This window comes from Homalodisca vitripennis, chromosome 2 (genome assembly GCF_021130785.1).
Source record: "Homalodisca vitripennis isolate AUS2020 chromosome 2, UT_GWSS_2.1, whole genome shotgun sequence".
NCBI classification, from domain to species: Eukaryota; Metazoa; Arthropoda; class Insecta; order Hemiptera; family Cicadellidae; genus Homalodisca; species Homalodisca vitripennis.
This window is the reverse complement of record NC_060208.1, coordinates 132,165,178-132,186,703: the sequence shown is the minus strand read 5'-3', so window position 1 is coordinate 132,186,703 and position 21,526 is coordinate 132,165,178. Positions and strand designations below refer to the sequence as shown.

At 34.5% G+C, this 21,526-nt stretch overlaps 1 protein-coding gene across 1 annotated transcript in view; it reads right to left on the bottom strand.

Moving 5' to 3' along the window:
• The window catches only part of LOC124354746 (sodium channel protein 60E-like), a 748,213-nt gene that overhangs the window by 74,444 nt on the left and 652,243 nt on the right, over positions 1-21,526 (bottom strand). Inside the window, exons 6-12 of the mRNA XM_046805417.1 lie at positions 13,691-13,771; positions 7,344-7,485; positions 7,088-7,222; positions 5,527-5,854; positions 4,377-4,543; positions 4,032-4,191; positions 847-1,061 (exon numbers count right to left, since the gene is read on the bottom strand). Coding sequence (XP_046661373.1) covers positions 847-1,061; positions 4,032-4,191; positions 4,377-4,543; positions 5,527-5,854; positions 7,088-7,222; positions 7,344-7,485; positions 13,691-13,771 — 1,228 coding nt within the window. The remainder of the gene's footprint in view (positions 1-846; positions 1,062-4,031; positions 4,192-4,376; positions 4,544-5,526; positions 5,855-7,087; positions 7,223-7,343; positions 7,486-13,690; positions 13,772-21,526) is intronic.

The following is a 21,526-nucleotide window of genomic DNA, read 5'->3' as shown; positions in this document are numbered from 1 at the left end:
AAACTCTATCAGCTATGATCCTGATAAAATGATGGTGTCCTCTTCCATTACTGGTTACTATCAGAACTCTATATTTTAATTGGTCAAAAATGTTGTTGTGTGTGTTGTGGTCAATAGTTGAGATTTACTACATGGAATTTTGCCTAACATAGACTGTAAATATGGTCTACATATTAACGAACCACTTAATTTTTAACTACTTAAAATAAATCATGTACCTTAAAATGTGAATTGTGACATCAGGCAAATGTCTAACAAAGAGGTTATACGACTTGTGTATAATTATTTTCCACTGATAACTAAACAGTTGAGGGCAAAGATTTAATGAAATAACCCCGTTAAGTTAAAATCAAGAGTGATTTTATATCACTATATCTGGTTCTATAACCTCTCTAAAACCACATAGCTATTCCATTCCAATCCATTATAAAGTTTCATTCACCAGACAATTTTTTAACAGATAAACATCCTAGAATCTTGATGACCTAAGCGTTATTTTGAAACACCTTAATGCTACAGTCATTAAAATTCGAATGCGTTATTTCGGTATAAAAAAGTTTTGAATACAATTATTACGGACCAGAAAACATTTGATTTAGTTGTTCTAAAGAAGACAAAAGGAACAGGCTTAGCTTGCGGTCCTTAACTCTTTTGGGCAAAGTTTTTATGTTTCAACTAATTCAGACCGAGAAGATGAGCAAACAAAATATAAATCCGAGTTTCGTCAATTTTATTGTGTGCCTAATGTTTGAGAAGTACTTTAAATTACTTGATAAATAGAATGGATACAATTTAACTGAATCAGAGTTTCAACAACAGCATATGTAGAAATCCCCGATGACTTACTTTATTTCCTATGTCTAGTGCACTGCGGATATTCTCACTCATGCCGTGATGTTCCGTGGCGAGGAACATTGTATTGAGTATGATGCAGAGTGTGATGAGCAGCTCAAACAACGGGTCTCTGACCACTTTGTACAGGCAGTTCTGGATCCTCAACCACCCCTCGTAGTCCACACAGCATTCTATGCACTTATCACAGTTTCGATCTACTAGATCATCTACAACACAGCGTCATACCATGTTATCTAGCAGTCGATGAACATGTTACATTTAGTGAAGGAGGAGCTGAACATCACAGTCAACATACGCAAAATTATGAACAAATAATAGGCGCAGGATTGAAGTTACAGTAACAGGTTTGCAGTGTTTGCGTATTAATACTAAATCATTAATAGTAGTAAAGGATGGATAGTAAAAACTAAAATCATATTTTGCTGGTATATTTGTGGTGTAAATCTAGGGACTCAGGAGTGGGGCATGCCTATGAATTAATGAGAAAAATCCAAGGGTGCGTTGAAAAATTTGCCTAACACTTCCATATTTTTTTAACAATACTTTTTTTCGTTTTTCATGTGAGATCAGTTTTGATATCAAAACAACGATCAGGTTTTATAAAGATATAAGTATTACTTATACTGTACCTTATTGGTTGACCCAAATGAAATAGGCCATATAATTTAAATTTTGATGTATTTTTCGCCTGCATATGTTACAGTAATTGTGAGTAATCAGTTACTATCGAATATCCTAAGTACCTGGGAGTCACACTTGAGCACTCGCTAAAGTTTAAGAGCTACCTAGTAAAGACTGTGGGTAATGTTAGAACATAATACAGCATCTAGCTAGGTCTTCTTTGGGAGCCAGCGCACAAGTTCTGCATACCTACCTCTCTCTATCTCTGGTCTACTCCGCAGCTGAATACTGTGCTCCTGACTGACTAAACAGTTAACATACTTGAAGAGTTGACGTACAACTTAACAGGGTTATGAGGTCAGTAAGAGGCACTCTGACACCCATTCCTCTTTCTTGGCTCCCGGTACTTAGTATCATCGCACCTCCTGCTATATGGCGCAATGAGGCTTTAGTATGACAAGATTATGTCAAACTCCGGATTGCCTATCCTTCACGACCTACCACACGACAGGTGGGTCCAACTCCAGATATTCACCCTTTTAAACTGCCAGCCATCCAAAAAGATATGAATTTCAGCCAAAAAACGCCAGGATAATGTGTTGGGATGAGTTTGATGGCAGACACAATTTCCTGATTCCCAAGCCAACAGAAATAGTAGGTGGTGTGCAACTTCCTCGGAGAGTAGATCTTTTTTGAATAGATTTCGCACAGACGTGGGTAGGCGTGGTTCTTAGAAATTTAGGTTGGGTCAGACTCCTATTGAATCCTGCGATTGTGGAGCTAAAGCCCAGACATTGCGTCATATAGTTGAAGACAGTCCTTTGCGTGCTTTTTCAGAGGGACTACCCCATCTTCATTCGGCAGATGAAGCAGCGTCAGGATAGATTAAAGAACTAGATTTGGATTTATGAAAATGGAAATGATGTTTCATAGTTTATTTTATGACTCGAGTTTTTGTTTGCTTATGAATAGTAGAATTTGATTTTAGGTATCGGTAACTGAAGCCATACTATATATATATATATATATATATATATCTGTTAAGTCAGTTATGAATAGTCTGGTTATTATGCATAATGATGAAATTCGGTTTTCAAAGTTATAAATTAATGACTTTAACGAGTTATAATAGTACTAGGAAAATAATCCTTTTGATTAGTCATTGTGAAGAATAGCTAAATCTAGTTGGTCAAAGTAATAATTTCAGGATGGTGGAGAAAGTCACGTGAACATATCCTAACCTAACATAAACAATTTGAATTATTTTATTCTGAAGAAGTCTGGAAGGTAGGAGATGGGTAAAGTCACAGCGTAAACCTTGAACGCCTACATCACTGAGGAGGCATTAAGACAATTCGAGGTGATAGGATTTTGTTAAATTTATTCAACTCTTGAGCTATGGGGTAGAATATTGTTGTTACATTTCTATCAAATCGTTATACTTTAATTTTTTTTTTGTTACCAGGGATTTATATTTGTTACTTTTAAACTTTACTACTGTATCTCGTCCACATTTGACATCATAGGACAACTTCAATTCATTGTTTCAATTACAGGCCTATAGTGTGTACATGAGAATACTTGGTGACTATTTTCAAAAAAGTTTTGAATGTTTTAGTTTGGTATCACGATTTTCTAAGAAATAGTCCTAAAGTAAAAGAACGAACACAAAAATCGTTACAGTCTATAGTTTTACTCATACAAACAATTATTGTGTAAATTTTATCTGTTATTTATCATACAAATAAAATATCGCAAAGGATAATTTGGGTTCAAGTTATGTAATGTTAAACAGGCAATAAGCATGGTCGGTAGAGACAATAAGTTTCGCCACTGTCAACTGTCCATTGATACCGTATTATGCAGTCTAAAAACGCCTCCTTTTAGTTTCTCAAGCTGTATTGTATGGGTTGTGGATATCATTGCTAAAATTGTTACAATTAGTAGAAACAAATAACCTATCAAAATATTATGTATACAGTTTACTGTAAGAACAGTTGTTAATGTTGGCAGCATGGGTTTAAGTGCGCTCTCTTTCAGCTTGGTGTTTTAAAAAAGCTAACTAACAACTTTCTATGCCACAAGAGGGGAACTCCCACAGAGTAAAACAATTATATTATTACTCTATGGGGACGTCCTTCCATTACCATTATTACCTTACATTACCTGTTCTTTCGCTCGTATTTATAATTTTTTCAACTCGTGTTCCATATTTGATCTAACCTTTAATTGTTGATAAGTCTATATATAAATTCAACAAAAATAGTAGATAGTAGTCAACAATAACAAATGTGTATCAACGCATGTAGTCTTTGCACTAACAGACAACATTGTACAAAATTACTTCTATGAACGAGTACACTAATGCTCATATTTAATCTATTCGTATGTCTTTAATATTTAGTCTTCAAATAGGTCGATTACTTTACCGTCATTTCCACTACTGCATAGCTTCATTATACAGTCTCTGTCTGTTCTACAGTACTCTTACAACATATAAAAACTGAACAAATAACAGTGATAATTTCAGTTTGTCTAAATTCTGTGTTACTCACCTAATACTACAACTTGAGACATATAGTCTGCTGAAGGCAACGTGTACACTGGCGGCTTTTGTACTGTGTGTAGAGGACTGACTCCATTGCACTTGATGACCTTGACCTCCTTCTCTCTGTGGGTGGGTAAGGGTGGTACTGTCACTGGATCCACCTTTTGCTGTCAAAATCAAATGGCTTAGGTTAGACTTTTGTAAGGCAGTTGTTCCTTGATCGTGTAAATTAATACCTTCTTTCCTTTGGAGTTTAGGTAAGGACACAAAGACCTGGCTAATGATAAAAAACTATAAAATAAGTTTTATTACTATTATTTTTTGAGATGTGTGGCAACTAATATTATTATACCTGACCAAGAGAGTGCAACAGTAAGTTAGTGACATCCTCTGATGTGCCATCAGCCTCCTCGTGGTCGTCCACCACCCCCGAGTCGTCCAGGGAGGACTCCCTGTTGTTCCCGTCACTGTTGTTGCTGCTGCCTTGTCGGCTGCTCAGCTGCCCTCGGTTGATTCGACCTGCGGAACATCGATGGTAAGCTTTCTCCTCTAGTAGGTTGTCTAACCTCAACGTTTTCTTTATTTAGGCTAATAATTAGTTTTACAATTTAAAAAAGGGTTTTCTTGATTATTGAAAATGACCTTTGTGGTAGTTGCTACGCTATTAGTATTTGATAGTAATTAGACATATAAGAAGATAACCAACGCAATGCTTTCTCTACGTGACAGATGTAGTCGGAACTGCCTCACGTAGTTTGCTTAACTTGTCGATATATCCAGAGTTGTATATGAGAGGCAAATAATATTTTAATTGCCACCAGAAATAATACCCGTACGATTAAGTGGTGATAAAATATTTTTTCTTTGCAAATTACTGTCGTACGTAGATTACTCATACCATTATTGTTTCCTAATTTCAGAATCAGTGGTTCATAACCAGTGAGCATCGCGCTTACCAATTTAGCCCAGGGGACAATCGACTACGTCCTACGAGATGTCCCATTGAGTAGTATCTTTATATGTCTAATTGTAGTTTCTACAATAATTTAAAATTAAAAATGTTACTATTCTGTTAGAAAACTATACAGCTTCACATGTTTATAAATTAAACTGCAATAGTATATTAGTTTACAAGTAGGTGCTGACTTGATCACTTGAAATATATCTATTAGCTTTGATAGTATTAGTTAACACAGGAAATAATTCATTCATACGAACGAGGTGTGCTGAGGTCTGAGGGATTATTTTACTTAGTTCCGAGGTCTGACACTTAGACTGCGCCAACTTTGCTACCGTTCAAATATTTACTACATGAACCTGTCACTCTATCCTAGCAATCTATCCTAAAGGGAAATCCTAGCGTTCACTTTTCTGTGCCATTGGATGAGTGTCATGTGTAACTAATACAATCAAACTATTGGTCGAGTACTACGTATATATTTCAAACATGTCTATGTAGTATATGATAACAATTTGAGTTGAAGACATCTGAATGAACAGACCTGGGTGCAGGGTATCAGGGTTTGGCACTACTGGAGGTGGCAGGGGTGGTGGAGGTGGAGGGGAAGCGACGGGCTCGGCGAAGCTGTGTCGGGGGCTCGGTGTGACACTACGACTGCCTGCGGTCGACGTCTCCACTCCAGCCCCCGACACCCCTCCTCGCCTCTTCCGTCTCCTTGTCTTCTTCCTAGAGTAGGAGGACAGCAGAACTCCCTTTCTTGAGTCTATCTTCTTCCTATTGCATTTCTCTAACGTTTTCACAGGGATGTTCGACGGGTCGAAACTAAACGTCGAGTCGTCTCTGTGATCCGTCAAGTCTTTCCTCCTTTCCTGGAAATTAAGTTTCCTTTAATAAAGTAAATTTCACTTCTATTTAGATTGAGCGTGTAATTTCAGTCATTCTCGGTAGTAAAGTTTCGAAACCCCAAATTTTAATTTTGGTATAAAGAATGATTAACCAAACCTGTTTAGTCAACACTTTGATTATAAGAAACCTAATAATAATCAGCTGAAAATAGTGTGTGATAGGCGGAAACCCATCCATTAGAATGTTTAATTGCAAATGTCAGAAACCAAGAGATGTTCGAGTACCTTAACAAAAGTTATAAACATACAAAAAATATCTTAGTTGTTGTAGCCTATTGAAATATACGAAAGTATTTAAAATTAAATGTCGTGGTTTGAATGGTATAGAAACAGTAAATTGGAGTAAACAATTTGAGGTAATGAAACTAATTACCCCCCTTGAATGTGTGAAGGCAGAACCTCTCTCTGGCTATTACAGTATAATATTAAACATTATTATAGGCAGCAACGTTGTGTACTAAAATGTCGGTCCTTTCATACGTCATTTTAACTATCTAAATTATGCGCTATTAGTATAATGCAATAAATTTGCCTTATTCATATTCTACAGAATATAATGACAATTTATTTATTTTAATATAAAGCGTTGTCAACCAAGCATGAAAAGTAAAATGTCCAATTTACCAAAAATCAGTGAATCAGACAGGGGGAAACCAGAGTAGATTATTGTACTTTATAAATAAGCTATTACAAAATAGTGTAATATTTTAATTTTCTAACAAAGATCAAGTATTTGAATAACTAATTTCACGATAGAAAATATACAATTTCAATAACTTACAGTTACTTTAAAAGATTTCTAAGATTATATATTTTTAACAAAATGCTAAAATATGATTTCAGTACATATTACTATGTAATATGCGGCCGTTGTCATCTGACATTTTATATTCCAACCATGCCAAAACATCGCTAACACAATGCAAATCTTGAAATATTTCAGCTATGTTGGTGATTACCATATTCACTTGACGTAATATGTAAATCCGTAACATCAATATTACTACTATAATACATTAAGTTTCTATCGTTTTCAGAAAATTAACTACTAAATTTTTGTTATGAGTATTTTCCCTATACGATTGGTTTAAAAACGGTTTGTTTAGCAAAAAAATATTTGAAACAAAAGAAAAATCTTAGCTGTATTATTTGATGCACCAATTATGTGTTAAAAAGACTTAAAAATAATATAATTACCTCATTTGTGATTTCTGCTTCCTCTTCATAACTTAAAGCTACCACAGCCAACATTAAATTTATTAAATAAAAGGATCCAAAGAATACAACAACGGTAAAAAATACAACACTAAGTGGTCCACACGACGCCAGGACCTGAAACAAAAATACCGGGTTGATTAAATTCGTAGAGAAGGTACAACAATTATTTTATCTGTGCATCGTGACGTAAAAGTATAATAAATATTTAGCATTGTACAGTAAGACAAGTACTCACCATATTATACACGTTTTCCCAATAATCTAGGGTGATGAGCTGGAAGGTAGTGAGCATGGACCAGAGGAAGTTATCAAAGTTGGTATAGCCATGGTTGGGGTTCTCACCCACTCTGTAGCACGTGTAGTTACGAGGACAGTGCCTGGGGACAAACGGAGGACACGATCAGTGCCATATTCTGAGGTGTGTGAGGTAGACTCCACAGATTGTGAGTGAAAAACTATAACGCCCTTTAACACATTTAGAGTTTTTGAACACGTGTTATGTGATAAACTCAATTATCGTATGGTTGTTATCCTCACAGGTACATACGGAAAAATTGGAATGATAAGAAAGGTGGAATTGATGTTAGTTGGAGCGATAACAAATATTACAGGAATAAAGGTTGGGCGTATGGGAGATCTTATCAAGTTCACTTGTAAAAAAACATAGAGGATTTTGGAGAGCCTGCCAGCTGGGCTTGTCAAGAACCGGTGATAGTTGTTACATTATCCGAAGATTTTCAAGGCTTATCTCTTCATCCTGGATAAGCTCTTTTCGTATCTTCGTAATGTTTTCCATATCATACTAAGAGTAAGAAACATGTTTAATGGTAATATAATTAAAATGGATTGATGCTGGAAAATATGTAAAAATCCAGAAATACACACCTCAAAACAATTAAAGGATCACTTTTATTGCGTCTTGTAAAACAAGTAATAATAACAGAAGAATGTTTGAACTTTGCACACTGATAAAGGAACCTCTCGGTAGCAAAGATAAATAATTCTTGAATATTTCTGACTAATTCAGTAAAAGATAAGAGCGATTATTTCGATATCATGTCAAAACAAGAATGAGATAAGGAAAGGTTCAGGCTCAGTTTTGTCACTAGTTGATCTCGTTCAGTCTGGATTAGGCTTCTATAGTTAGCCCTGTGTGTTTTTATTGTTATGGCGGGTGTTAGACGGATTTTGTCTGAGAGTGATGTCAGTAGAGCTGATACTTTGATAGAAGTTGGAGTTTCCCAACGAGACGTGGGTAGGCGCTTAGGTGTGAGTCAGTTAGTAATTTCAAGATTATGGAACCGACATCAGGAGCTAGGAACTCTTCGACGACGCCCAGGACAAGGCCGCTCGAGATCCACCGCGCACATAGAAGATCAATTTTTACGAGTTAATGCACTTCGTAATCGATTTTTAACTGCTAGAGAACTTCAAAACGATCTAAGCCAGGCGACTGGAAATCGTGTGTGTCAGATCAGACTGTTAGAAATCGACTCCGGGAAGCTGGATTGAGGTCTTGGAGACCTGTCCGAGTGCCGAGATTGACTGCGCGTCATAAGAGAGCCAGATTGCAGTTTGCAAGAGACCATAGGCGTTGGCAGCTGAGACAGTGGCGTAAGGTAATGTTCTCAGACGAATCAAAATTTACAATTTTTGGTAATGACGGCCGCGCTCGAGTGTGGAGAAGAGGAAATGAACGGTTTATTAACTGTTGCCTAGCTCCCAGAGTTCCGTTTAGCGGGGGCTCAGTATTAGTGTGGGGTGGCATAACAATTGACGGTCGTACAGACCTTGTCATAATCCGAAACGGTACTTTGACAGCCCAGCGTTATGTGGACGAGGTGTTAGACGTTCATATTCGTCCGAGAGCAGAGCAAGCAGGTCAAAATTTTTTATTTATGCAAGACGGTGCTCGACCACATGCAGCAAGATTGGTCCGTGAGTACCTGGGCGAACACAACATACCACTGCTGGAGTGGCCAGCCTGCAGTCCGGACCTAAACCCGATTGAGCACGTCTGGGACCAACTAGGACGAAGTATCCGGGGCCGCCCAAACCAACCCAGGACTTTGGATGAGCTGGAAATGGCGTTACGAGAAGAGTGGGAGCGGTTACCTCAGGATAGCCTCAGACGACTCATCAGAACCATGCCACAGCGTGTTCGTGCGGTTATATCAGCTAGAGGTGGCAATACAAGGTATTGAAAGTGAGATTTAAAAGACGGGTTCATGTCTTATTACATTTGTACTTTAATAAGAGAATTGTTTTCGTTTTAATTTTGCGGTTTTAAACTTTGTTTACTGTTCTAGCCTAAAATAAAATATCATACAAAAAACATATACGATGTATTTTACTTTCAACACCGACTTTGAAATAAAAAAAAATAATTATAAAATTTCGAACCGTTAACCGAGTATATTATGTTAAAAAAAGTGATCCTTTAATTGTTTTGAGGTGTGTATTTTGAAATCTTTTATGTACTCTGATGATTATTTAATCTTCTGATCACCAACAATTTAATCGGATTCTATTTCTCCTAGCAAACATAGTTTCAGTTATGAGCTTCCTCAAGTTTAATTAGTTTTTAATTGTTTCAAGTTTCTTGTAAGAAATAGTGTCACGTGATCTGAGGATGTGTTTTGAACTGAGGAATGGGAGCAAGTCTTACCACAGAAAAGAGGCAGCAGCAATGCGATGTGAGGAGACGAGACAATGCACAATCAGAAACACCAGAAAAGCCTACTACACTATGCCAGACGCATTGTCTCACACATTGCCCTCACAGACAATGTCACTCCTCGTTTTAAACATCTTTTCACGCCAGTTATATAAAAGCTGCTGCTGAAGGGTGACACGAATACACCTTACACACAATAATGTGGAACGTTTACATCACACAAATTTTAGTTCTTATATTATGGTGCACTGAAATATATAGATGTAAATTCGTAACTCCAATGGTTGCAATAACATAAATAAATAAGACAAGTAGCTAAAGAATGTGATATCATATAGTTCGTGAAATCTTCGGAAACTGTATGAATATCTTTGTAAACTTAATTGCACTGACAAGCCAGTGACAAGCTCACATTGTCCTGCTACTAATTACTACAACACATTGTCATTAGTTTCTACGGTACGGTAAAAGTATATTAAAAAAGAATATTTCACCTCTTTCTATTAGAAACAAACTTTTAAGAGATATTTCTGCTACTGCACAACCTACTAACGCAGTAATAAAAATAAATTATTTAAAGGACTCCAAGGGACTTAAAACTAGTCGTACAATTCCATGTACGTGTCAAAGATATACTATGCGATTAGTGGAAAAATATGTTTATTTTTATGCTAAAATCCACTTTTCAAAAAGGTTTAAAATTAAATAATAATAGTTTGAAAATAAATAGTTTTTTATGAACTGGAAATGTGTGGTATCGTGTCATAGTTAGTTTAGGTACATTTACAATTATAATCAACTAATATTGACCTTCACAATTGCGTTGGGTAAAGCTGTGGTTCTCTAACCGAGAGTGCAAGGGTTCGATTCCTGGAGAGGTCAATACAAATTTGAGAAATGGGCTTGGACAGTTTTCTATTAAAAATGTTTGATTTAACTGATAAAATGCTACTTTCGTTGAAAACCCTCTTAAAATAGTGAATAGTTTGAAATAGTTTGCATAAAACGATCGATTACTTGATAAAAAGTGTCTGCCTGAAACGGACTCTCCTCTTTGTAAGCACAATTTATTTTAAAACGATTTATGAACACATTAATGCATACTTATTAATCTCTAACTAGATAGTTTAGATCACAAAAACATTATTTACTGATATATTCTTCGTCCTATTGTGATGCTAATCAGCATCAGCTAGTTAGCATACTAATGATTAGTAATTAGTACTTCTCTCTACTTCTGGCAGGGAGACATCGGTGAACGTATGTAATAAAGCAAATAGTCTATAGTTCAGTTAGAGATACATTATAAATTTAGATGAATTTTCGAATGTATTTCAAGCAATAATGGATGCAGCGTGTTTAATGTTAATGCGTTTGTGTATTTACCATCACGATATGTTAATTAAAAAAAGACAATTGCAGAAGCGAAGAGGATTTTTATTTTCGGGATGGATATAAAATTGTATTGTTGAAGTATGAAAGAAGCATTAGCGAGGAACGATGAAGACCTTCATCAAGGAGAATCATTCCTTTGTTTCCTGTCATACTCTGAAGTATATCTCTCTCGAAGTCTTCCATTTCCAGGTCACTTCAGACACGTTCCGAGCTCTTCTATCACGAGATTCTCTTATTGTGTGGTTTATCGCCATCTAGCACAGACGTGTACATAAATCCTTGACATAAAACTGTTACTTTTGAACAGATCTTAGAAGTTTTACATTTTTAGTGTAAACTGATAATTTGACTTTATTTTTGTCCCATGATGCTCATATCAGTTTGACGTGCTTTATACCATTGTTATACACTCTATACCTTTGTTTATATATATAATTTCAGGTGAAAGTTTCCTTCAAACAGTGTAAATTAAAGGTTAAGAAACAAATTTAGTATGGCTGGGTACCTTATTCATGAAAACCTCATTTTAGTTTATTCTCGTCAGATTTTATAGGATTTATTCGCAGTTTTGAACGATTTAACTTGAAAATTACAAAAATATATTTGCAACACACTATAGTGCCGTTTATTTTATGACTAATTGATGCTCCATTTGAAATGCTAGTAAAATAAATGCTGAATGTCTGTTCTAAGCACAGAGGACACCGAGAAGTCAAAAGAACCTAATGAATGGTATTACCTGTTATCCAAGTGTATTAGAAACGAAGTGTTTATGAGAGGCAACACAATTGATTAACTTAGAAGTCGAGAGACCCTCAGATTAAGTGCCTCAAGGCTCGGGAACTCAGTGTATAAATTGACCCATTCACTTCATCAGGCTCTCGCTCTCTGACAGTATATTGCAGTAATTAACACTACCAAAGCCTGCACAGAGGCGTTTAATTCCTCTTAATTAAAGATTTATTGCAGTTCCTAATACTGTAGCTGAGGGGTTAGCGTGTCAGCTTGTCGCCCCAGGGGCCCGGGTTCGAATCCGATTTGGGCATGACATTTTTGAACGCTCCAAATATCCACCCGAGGTTAGCTTAAGTAATGTTATAAACGGTTCCGGTCTACACCTTCTGATAATCCACCTAAAAAATTAAACCCTATTTGTTTAAATCAGACAGCCATAAAAGGTTGAAGTACTTTAACAAGGAAGACTAATAATAGCCCTACAAACTTCCGTGTGTTTAGCGTATAAAAGTTAAGTTTGTTACTCAAAGTAAAGATTAAAGTTGTCAGTGGAGTGCGCGAGTTCCACAGTGTATAATGCAAAGTTTGCTGTCACAGCTAGTTAGGCGGCGAACTGTTCGTGTCCGCCAAGTTTGTTGCTCGAGCAGTATCTATTGATTACAAGTTTGTAGCTCTTTGATTAAATTACAAAAACTCTCATTAGTGTGAGAGCCGCCTACGATGTATTTAAACAATTCTCGTGTTTCATATACTGATTCAATATTGATGAAAATATTTGTTGATTAAAAGTAAAATAGTCATTAGATACTTTAAAATGTGTAGAAGGTCTAGAACACGCCATATCCTTTGAGCTGTTCAAACATAGGATGTTATTTTTATAAGGTGAAATTAAAAGATTTCGATATACAATTTTGCATCTTAAAATAAACAGAATGATGTTCCACAATTTACTCATGTTCAGAACCGCAACTACATACTTTTCCAGAGAAGGCAAATCCTAAAATTGCCGCTCTTTCCTACCAATGAACTCAGTTAATTGTTACAAAACATTTACTTTTATAATCCTTCTATAACAACTTGTAAATAATCCAGAAGTAATTCATTATAATTCACGGTGTTTTGTACCAATGAACTGAATCAGAATTACCAATAACACAATCCACAAGCTGTTTTTATAAACGAAACAAAAACTCAAATTTTTACATAAAAGCACACTAAAATCTGCAAGTAAACTTTATTATTATCTCGTTATTAAAAAGAAAGAATATTATTTTTTAACTTAATACAATTTATTGAACTTTTATAGATTTTTGGCTGTTAATACATTGATTACACCAAATGAGAGTTTAATGCTCTTTGACGTTTCATTGATACGATACTTAAATTTGTATAATCTATTTCAATGTCCTTCTTAAATAATTATTAATTAACTTCAGCTTGCTCCCCACCGAAGCGACAGAGACTGGAAGAGTAAGAAATATTTGGAGTATAGATTTCGAATTTTTGTATATCATAATTTGTTTAAAAAAAAAAATAATATTTGTGTTCATGAAGACTGATTTAAAATACTTTTTGTTAATTTTGTAAGTAATTAGAACAATAAGCACAATTCAGTAAACTACATAAAGTAATCAGTATGCAATAAAAATTTCATGTTCTCTTTAATGAGTTCCTAAAATGTAAATTCGAACTTATGTCAAGGCTTTTGTATTTTGAAATGAATACCACATAAGCTCACATTCACCACACAAACAGGATATGGAATAATTTGTTACCTTGCTCCCGTAACATTGCCGCAGATGACTGGCTCTCCCAGCTCCTCATCCTTCATCCAATTCTCCTCGTCAGTTACCCATCTGGAACAATTCAATCATCCAAAATTATACAGGTTTCTGAGCGTTAATCATGGGATCGGTATTAACCCTTTTATATCCGACGTGCAGTATGGACAATCAGATTACTATAACTCGCTGGGTACATCATTTACTGAAGCTCTGCAGTGAAATTGAGAACATAATATTACTACCTGTTAGTCTAAAGTTACACATTTAGCAATCTGTAACATGTATTTGAATAACAAACCACACATATGAAATTGTAATGTACTGTTATGTGTGTAATGTTGTGACTAAAGCAAGTCGATGTAGTGACTGAATAATTATCATCAAGAGCGAGAAATATCAAATATCAAGAAATATTTATATTCTACTGATAAATATTTCTGTCTTAAATTTGAAACAAGTTTTAGCGCAAGAATCTTTTGCGCAAATAATGTGGCACAATGGTCAATAATCACAATGAATTACATTTTTTCGGCACCCAAAAGTCACTAAAGAATGCAAAATAACCATTATTCTAATAGAAACCTCTAGAATCTAAAATCTTCTTACTCAACATGTTTGTAAAGTATAAACAAATGAATTTTGGTTTTGATGAAAGTTTTTCAAAATTCAAGATTATAAACAAATGGACTTGTAATCGTGAGAAATTAGATAATATCAATCTTTGAAATAAAAGCTTGTAGGTCTTCAGTAAATACTTAGGTACTTTTAACACGCTAAAGTGAGTGGCCGGTGGTAAAGGGTTTTAAACCAGTTATCCGAGTTTCCTCCAACACGAAACTGCACCTCTTAACTCACTTACATGCGCATGTCTTACTTCGATATTTGAAACAAGTTTTGGTCTACTTTTCTTCCATCGTAAAAATAAATGATTGTACATCAGAAATAAATAACATTTTATTAATTCAACCTTTTTGAATTGTAAAACGCATAGAATTATCTCACTAAGCTATTAAAAATTGCTATTATTATGTTATTTTTTAGAAAAATGTAAAGTTAACGAACTAATATTTTACTGGTTTTATGTCAAAACTATTAATTTAATTCAGCAACTACAATTTTTTTATTATTATCAGAACACACGAGGCTATTATAAAATATACGAGGAGAAATTAATCAGTGTAAACATTCGCAAATAAAGTAGGTACAAACAAATTATTCATACAATTTTGTTGGTGTGAAACGAAGTTTTAATTTTTATTTTACTTGGTGCGTTATTCCAAAGCAGCAGAGAATGGAGAAAGGCAAAAGATTAATACTTGGGGCACTGGTGGTTGTAACACGAATAAAGTTTAAATCTGCGGTTACTGGTTAGACCCATATTATACACTAAATATATACTAACATTTAGTGTATACCGTCAGAGATCTTTAAATCTCACCTGGACGGAATTTCATAAATACAATACTATGATATAATACTAATTTCGTACTAATTTATGTAGCAATGCTAGGACTTGCTATATTTGGACAAAAAAGTGATGAATATCCAGCATGGCTATTTTGGAATTTTATCAACATATTTTATACAACAATTTAGAATTCATTTTTGACCCATCCGTACTGAGTTTTCACCCTCACGGTTTGACTGGGCAGGTGACGCCCAAGAAATTTCATGACATAACAGAGTTCCAAAATTTGAAGTTTCTTGACTCATAAACACGTATCCTAAACCAAGCTGAGCAATCGTATCACTCTGTACATTTCCAGATTTTTACCTCGTTGACGGCTTAACTTACATCATAGATTTTACCAAAAGAGCTGAAGAACAAACAGAATGCTACATCTTGTCTACATAAATCGTTAATAATTTAAGCGTGTGATTTTAATATATGTAGATTGAGCCGGTGAAATAAGCCAGAAATAAATTACACTCCAAAGTCAAATAATTTAAATAATTTTTTTATTTTTAAAGCCACAAAGTTTATGTAATAAAAAATAAACAAGTCTAATTATGAAATGGAATTGATTAGTTTATTTATTAAATCATACCTGCTTGGATTTTTGTGTGAATTAATTCATATTTGAAAGTGGCGTAGCCTACATAAAATATATATGATATATATATATATATATATATATATATATATATTTATTTATTGCTGCCTTTTAATATAAAAAAAGTGTAGGCTTTCACTTAGATTTATTTCTATAATATAATTCAGCATAAACACTGTCATAGTAAATACTGATTTAAAGAACTTCCGTCATGGAGCAATTTGTACAAAGTTTAATTTGCCGTGTTTAATGAAACTCATGCAGTATTACATGAATACCTTATCATAATTCTTTAATTAAATTCCGAAATGGTCAAGCCATCGTCATGGACGTCTCTTGAAGTAGGTTATTGCCGTACAACTTCATATGGAAACTCGATCGCTAATTGAAAAAGTTTAAAGTCCACAATGAATTGAAGTATCAAGCTTTAACTACACAATCCATCACGTCCTGTTAGCAAGAACCAGATCCAGAACGTGTCTTACATGGTAATACAGTCTGACAGGGCTAATGAAAGCCTAAGAGTAGGTTAACACAAGGGTTGTTCTAAGTAGGGCACGTTGAACCTTCTCACTTAATTACCGTCTGACCGTTTCTCCTGTCTCTGCTTCTTCCATGTGCATTCCGGACTTCACTTTAAACTAACAGAAATGATTAACACTAATATGTGTAAAACTATCAGACCATATTACAGTATCTTTATACATTCTAGAACAATGTAATATATGTGAGTATTAACATATTTTCCTTATTGAAATAATCCAACAGTGTAGTCGATTTTAGATAACAATTTTTGTATTTTGTATAAAACTAGATACATGTTTATATCTATGTATGCAAAAGAAATAGGAGACATATTAAGTAAGAACTATACCATTCAACCATAATCTAAGGGTTGCCGTAGAATTTATGTTGTACCTACTGAGCTACAAGACTTCCTCCCGGAACAAAAATCACCCTTTCAGGTTCGTTGTGGACCATACAGCATGTAAGCATCGACAGCAACCTAACAGCACCCCGAATTGGGTATACGTGATTGATCGCTTCAAATTGAAAATGGAAGTATAGCAGAGTTTGAATGATTCTGAATCCGATTCAGAATGTTCAGCGAGATATTGTGCCATGCGCAGCGTATATGTAATAAATAATGGAAAACCCACAGATTGTATTTGCTAAAGGTTGTACATGAAATAACAACTTCTTTTTTTTATGTAATGAATGGTTTGCTTATATGTGCATTTGGAACAGTGTTTTCATAAGGAAATGTTAATTTATAATCAGTTTGTTGCTTTGGAAGTTGTACTGAAATAGGCCGTAGCAAAGAATAAAAATATAACTATAGGGTTAATACACCGCCATTTTGGACAGATTTTAATATTTTTCATCATATCTTTTAGTGTTATATGGAAGGTTGAGGGTTGACATTATAACCTTCCAGTCACCCCTCCAAGTATGGGAAAATAGGAAAGTTTTTCGTATTAGTTATCATAAAGATGTTTATAGTAATATAGTTTCATACCACAATTGTATTTCTTTCATTGTTTTTTTGCTGATCTTTGATATATAACTACAAAGGCAAGTCCTCGATCTACGTTTAGGATCCGAGTCCAATATTATTGCTTGAAAGATATCTCATTCCTTGTATTGTTACAGACGATCTTTGTTATGGAAAAGGGTGGTTTGTCTAGTCTGCTTCTTCAATAATATGATTCTTGTTATATATGTAATAAACTACTCTTTAGCGTTTACACATATCATCTACAAAATTCGTTTTATACAGATTTTATCTTGGCACAGATACAGAATGTAAATCCAAAATAAATGTTTGGTATTTAATTTTAAAAGCAGCATGGGATCAAGCTTTTAATAGTAATCTAAGCCGTAGCTATAGAAGTAAAAACAATATTTTTTTTGTAAGTTGGGGTGGAGGAGAGTTTAAGCTACAGCTTTTACAGAGATGCCATATACTATTCTTTGTTTAAAGGTTATTTTTTGACGATGGAAGGATTGTGAAGGAAACATGATTTTTCCGGACATTTGCCATCGTTCAGTGAAATAATAGATCAGTAACACTACGTTTCGAGATCTGCAATCTGATCTCTTCTTCAGGTAATAACTATATACTATACATACTACTGTATAGACAATAAGTATGAATCCCAGATCGATGGAAAACTCAAATCATGCATAGTTATGATTATAAAAATATTATGTTATTCAACAATTTTGATCACGTTGGTGAGCAATATATAAAACTATGTACGTTGAAAGTTTCGATTTTCAATGTAACGCTTTTGTTACTTGATGAATTTTAAACACATTTTATATATTTTATTGTAGGTGAATAAATGTTAAAACTGTACACATAAATTATACAATTCAATTAATTATTTGTATTATACAATTACAAATAAATAGGAATATATATTTTTGCAGAGATATTTATATTGTGGCATTTGTTTATTCAAAAGCCTTTATAATAGTTATGTAAAAATAAATGACTCGCATATAGTTCATTCCATTCTAGAGTTAATTATAGAAGACCAAATCGTATCGTCATATATTCATACATCGTTGAACTCGTCTTTAAGGTATTCAGGTAAGAACAAAATTTCACTTATATTATTAAACTCGTATTATAGATAGCTATGTAAATAGATTTAGAATTTGAATTTTAAAGCACGTAATTAATTCTTTGCAAGTAAGTCAGTTTTTTAAAGGAAAAATAATTTTTCATTATTAGTGATTTAAAAGATAAAAACAGGACTTCGACAACAAGTGGAAGGTGTTTAGTAACATGACATGCTGGCCAGCGATGCAAGCAACAGGCAAGGAGAAGTTACAAAGTGTCTAACAGTACTAGCAGCACCAATAAGCTCCTGGTATCGGGTCAGCCTGAGAGTAATAGCGCCTCCACAATACAGCTCATGATATATGGCGAGCTAGGCTTGGGCCCCCTATCGACATCGTTTATAACTCAGTGAATGGCTCGGCTCGGCTTTGGCTCCAAGTTTCGCGCTGTCTCATGCATCAGGAGTTCACCAACATTTCCGAACTTAGCCTTTCATGTTACATTTCGGTCATGTGACTTTCATCAAGTAAAAACTCATTAGAACTTTTAATCCATTAATTCAACCCAATTTTAATTTACACCTTTCAAACCATAAATATTTCCCGTTCAAGGGTAATATTACTTTAATCTTATTTGTTGTTCACATTTTAATAATTAGTATCCTTTATAAACTCATGAATTATGGGGTCGAAAGCTAATATTTTTGGATTGATTTTAGAAACAAAAGATTCAGGTCTAATATGTAATTCGATGCACTTTAAGATCAGAAAACGAGGAAACAATTATTAAATTTGTATTATTTTAAAACAATTTGAACCTAAAAAGATGTATATAGTACTTCTGCTCTTCTAAAAGACAGAGGTCAGAGCACTCTACATCGGCAAATATACATTCTTATGTTTTTTACAATCGCTACATCTCTACATAACGTTGCTATTGGTGGAAAGGGTTAATTCAATGTTAAAGTTGAGTTTAGCTCCAGTTCACCTTCCTCTTTGGGCAAAAAACTTCCTCCGATGTTAAAACGATATAAAGTGTTAATATTGAGCGTATTTTCATCAACGTTTTATTTCTCTTCAGACGAACACGACTCCAAACTTCAGGAGTAGAGTTTATGACAGCGTCAGATTCCAGACGCTGCACTAAGGGGAAGGTGAACTGGAGCTCAACTTAACATTCACACTATATCTGGTTTCAACTACCGTATTTATGGGATCTTGAGACAATTCCTTTAAACCCTTAGGGCAAATTTTGTAAAAACTAAATTACGAGACTTCCACTTTTACATACATGTACGTATTACGCTGCACGTGAAGAAATAACTGTCTTTTTTATAGATTTTCAATAAAATCCTAAAATTGCTTGTTTTCAATCTTTTATTCTAATTAGAATAATCAAGCATGAGCACATTTGTTTTTAGTGGTGAAGTTATAAGTAACATATCTTCCGAACTTAAAAATCTAGTGTTTACATGATTGAACATAAATTTTTGTTGATGTACTGCTCTAGAGAGGGGATCTTCTTTTAAGCCGTAGACTGCCCGTACCCTTGGACAATGGGACTGTGCAAAAATCTTATCAAACAGAATAAAGGTCCAAATACACAGAGAGCTACGCGTTTATTTCATATGTTCACTGAATTCGATATCTCGCGTCGCATCTCGTCGCATCGCTGCCTGTGCATTCATAATGAGGAGAATCGATACAGTTCAAGGTTGATGGTACTGATAAAACGTGAAATGGTCGCAGACAGGATTTGAACTGCGCTATATCTAACTCGAATGCAAAGTCCGACGTCTTAATCCTAGGCCTAAAAAGATAATCAAAAGCTAATAGTTTAAATGAAATGTTTCAAATAAGATTTACAAATAAGTGTTATTAAAATCGGAACGTAATATAAAAGACTGAAACTTATATATGTCCTAACTGTTACTGTACAATAAAGTATTGCACTTTCGTGTTCGATGAGTCCGTATTCTATCAACTGACCACTATAAATTATCTAAAACACACACACACACACACACACACACACACACACACACACACACACACACACACACACACACACACACACACACACACACACACATACATATACTTAAATATATATTTATTTATTTATAATATGACAAGAAATCTCTTGGGAATAGCTGGCGGACTCACTGTCTAAGAAGTCGTACTTTGGATTTAAGATTCAGATGGCGCTGGTTTAAATCTTTCCTATGACCGCTACATTTCTTATCAGTGCAGCGAGCATTGCAGCACTGTGTCGACTGTCTTCCTTAGTACAGCCCCGTATCAGCAATGAGGAAGGCCGGAAACGGAATGAAGGGATTTGTCCCTTCTGTAATAATCCTTCCGGCTCTGTTAATATTCGGAAGATGTTACTAAATTTTGTGCCAACAGAAATATTAATCAGTTATAGGCTATCTTACGAGATTTATACGTAATCAATATAACGGAAACCGTTCGAGAAGATAAAAAAAATAGTTAATTACAATGTTAAGAACACTGTTATACACATTTCAGAACACTTTTTTACTTTTCTTTAGGTCCATATATAAACTATCAATACAAAATAGGAGCACCTGCCGTATCGGATCGAAATGGTGTACCAAACTAGCCAATGAATGTGGCCGATAATTTATAAGACTAATTATTGTACCAAGTTTAACCTTGTTTGGGATGTTTGTAAAAGTTATTGCTCTCAATAACTGTGTTATATATGTATAAAGTAAACAATATGTGTAACGTTGCAAAGAACAGTGTTTATATATATGTAATTATAAAATTATATCAAGGTCATACCGTAATAAGTTATGTATTGACAATTTAGGTTAAACATCTGAATGAATTTATGCTGTAATATTATTTTAAGTTTATGAGTGAAAACAGGAAAAGAACAAACAGGAAATAAAGCTGGATGGACCATTAACGCCACGAATGCCTTTTACACTTTGCTTTCATTTAGCTACACCGCGTGAACTGACACAAATGAGGTATAGGCACATAATAGCACAGATCTTAGAATCTTCCATTGTAACAGATCTCATAAGCTGGTTAGCCACCAGAGAGCAATAAAGTCAGGTGAGTTCCACGACTGATTAAACAGTTGAAGCGAGAGGGCAAGAGTTTAATTAGTTGAGTAGTTTGTTTTGTCCTGGACTCCGCTAGAAGTGTTGAGTCGAGGAATCGTTTG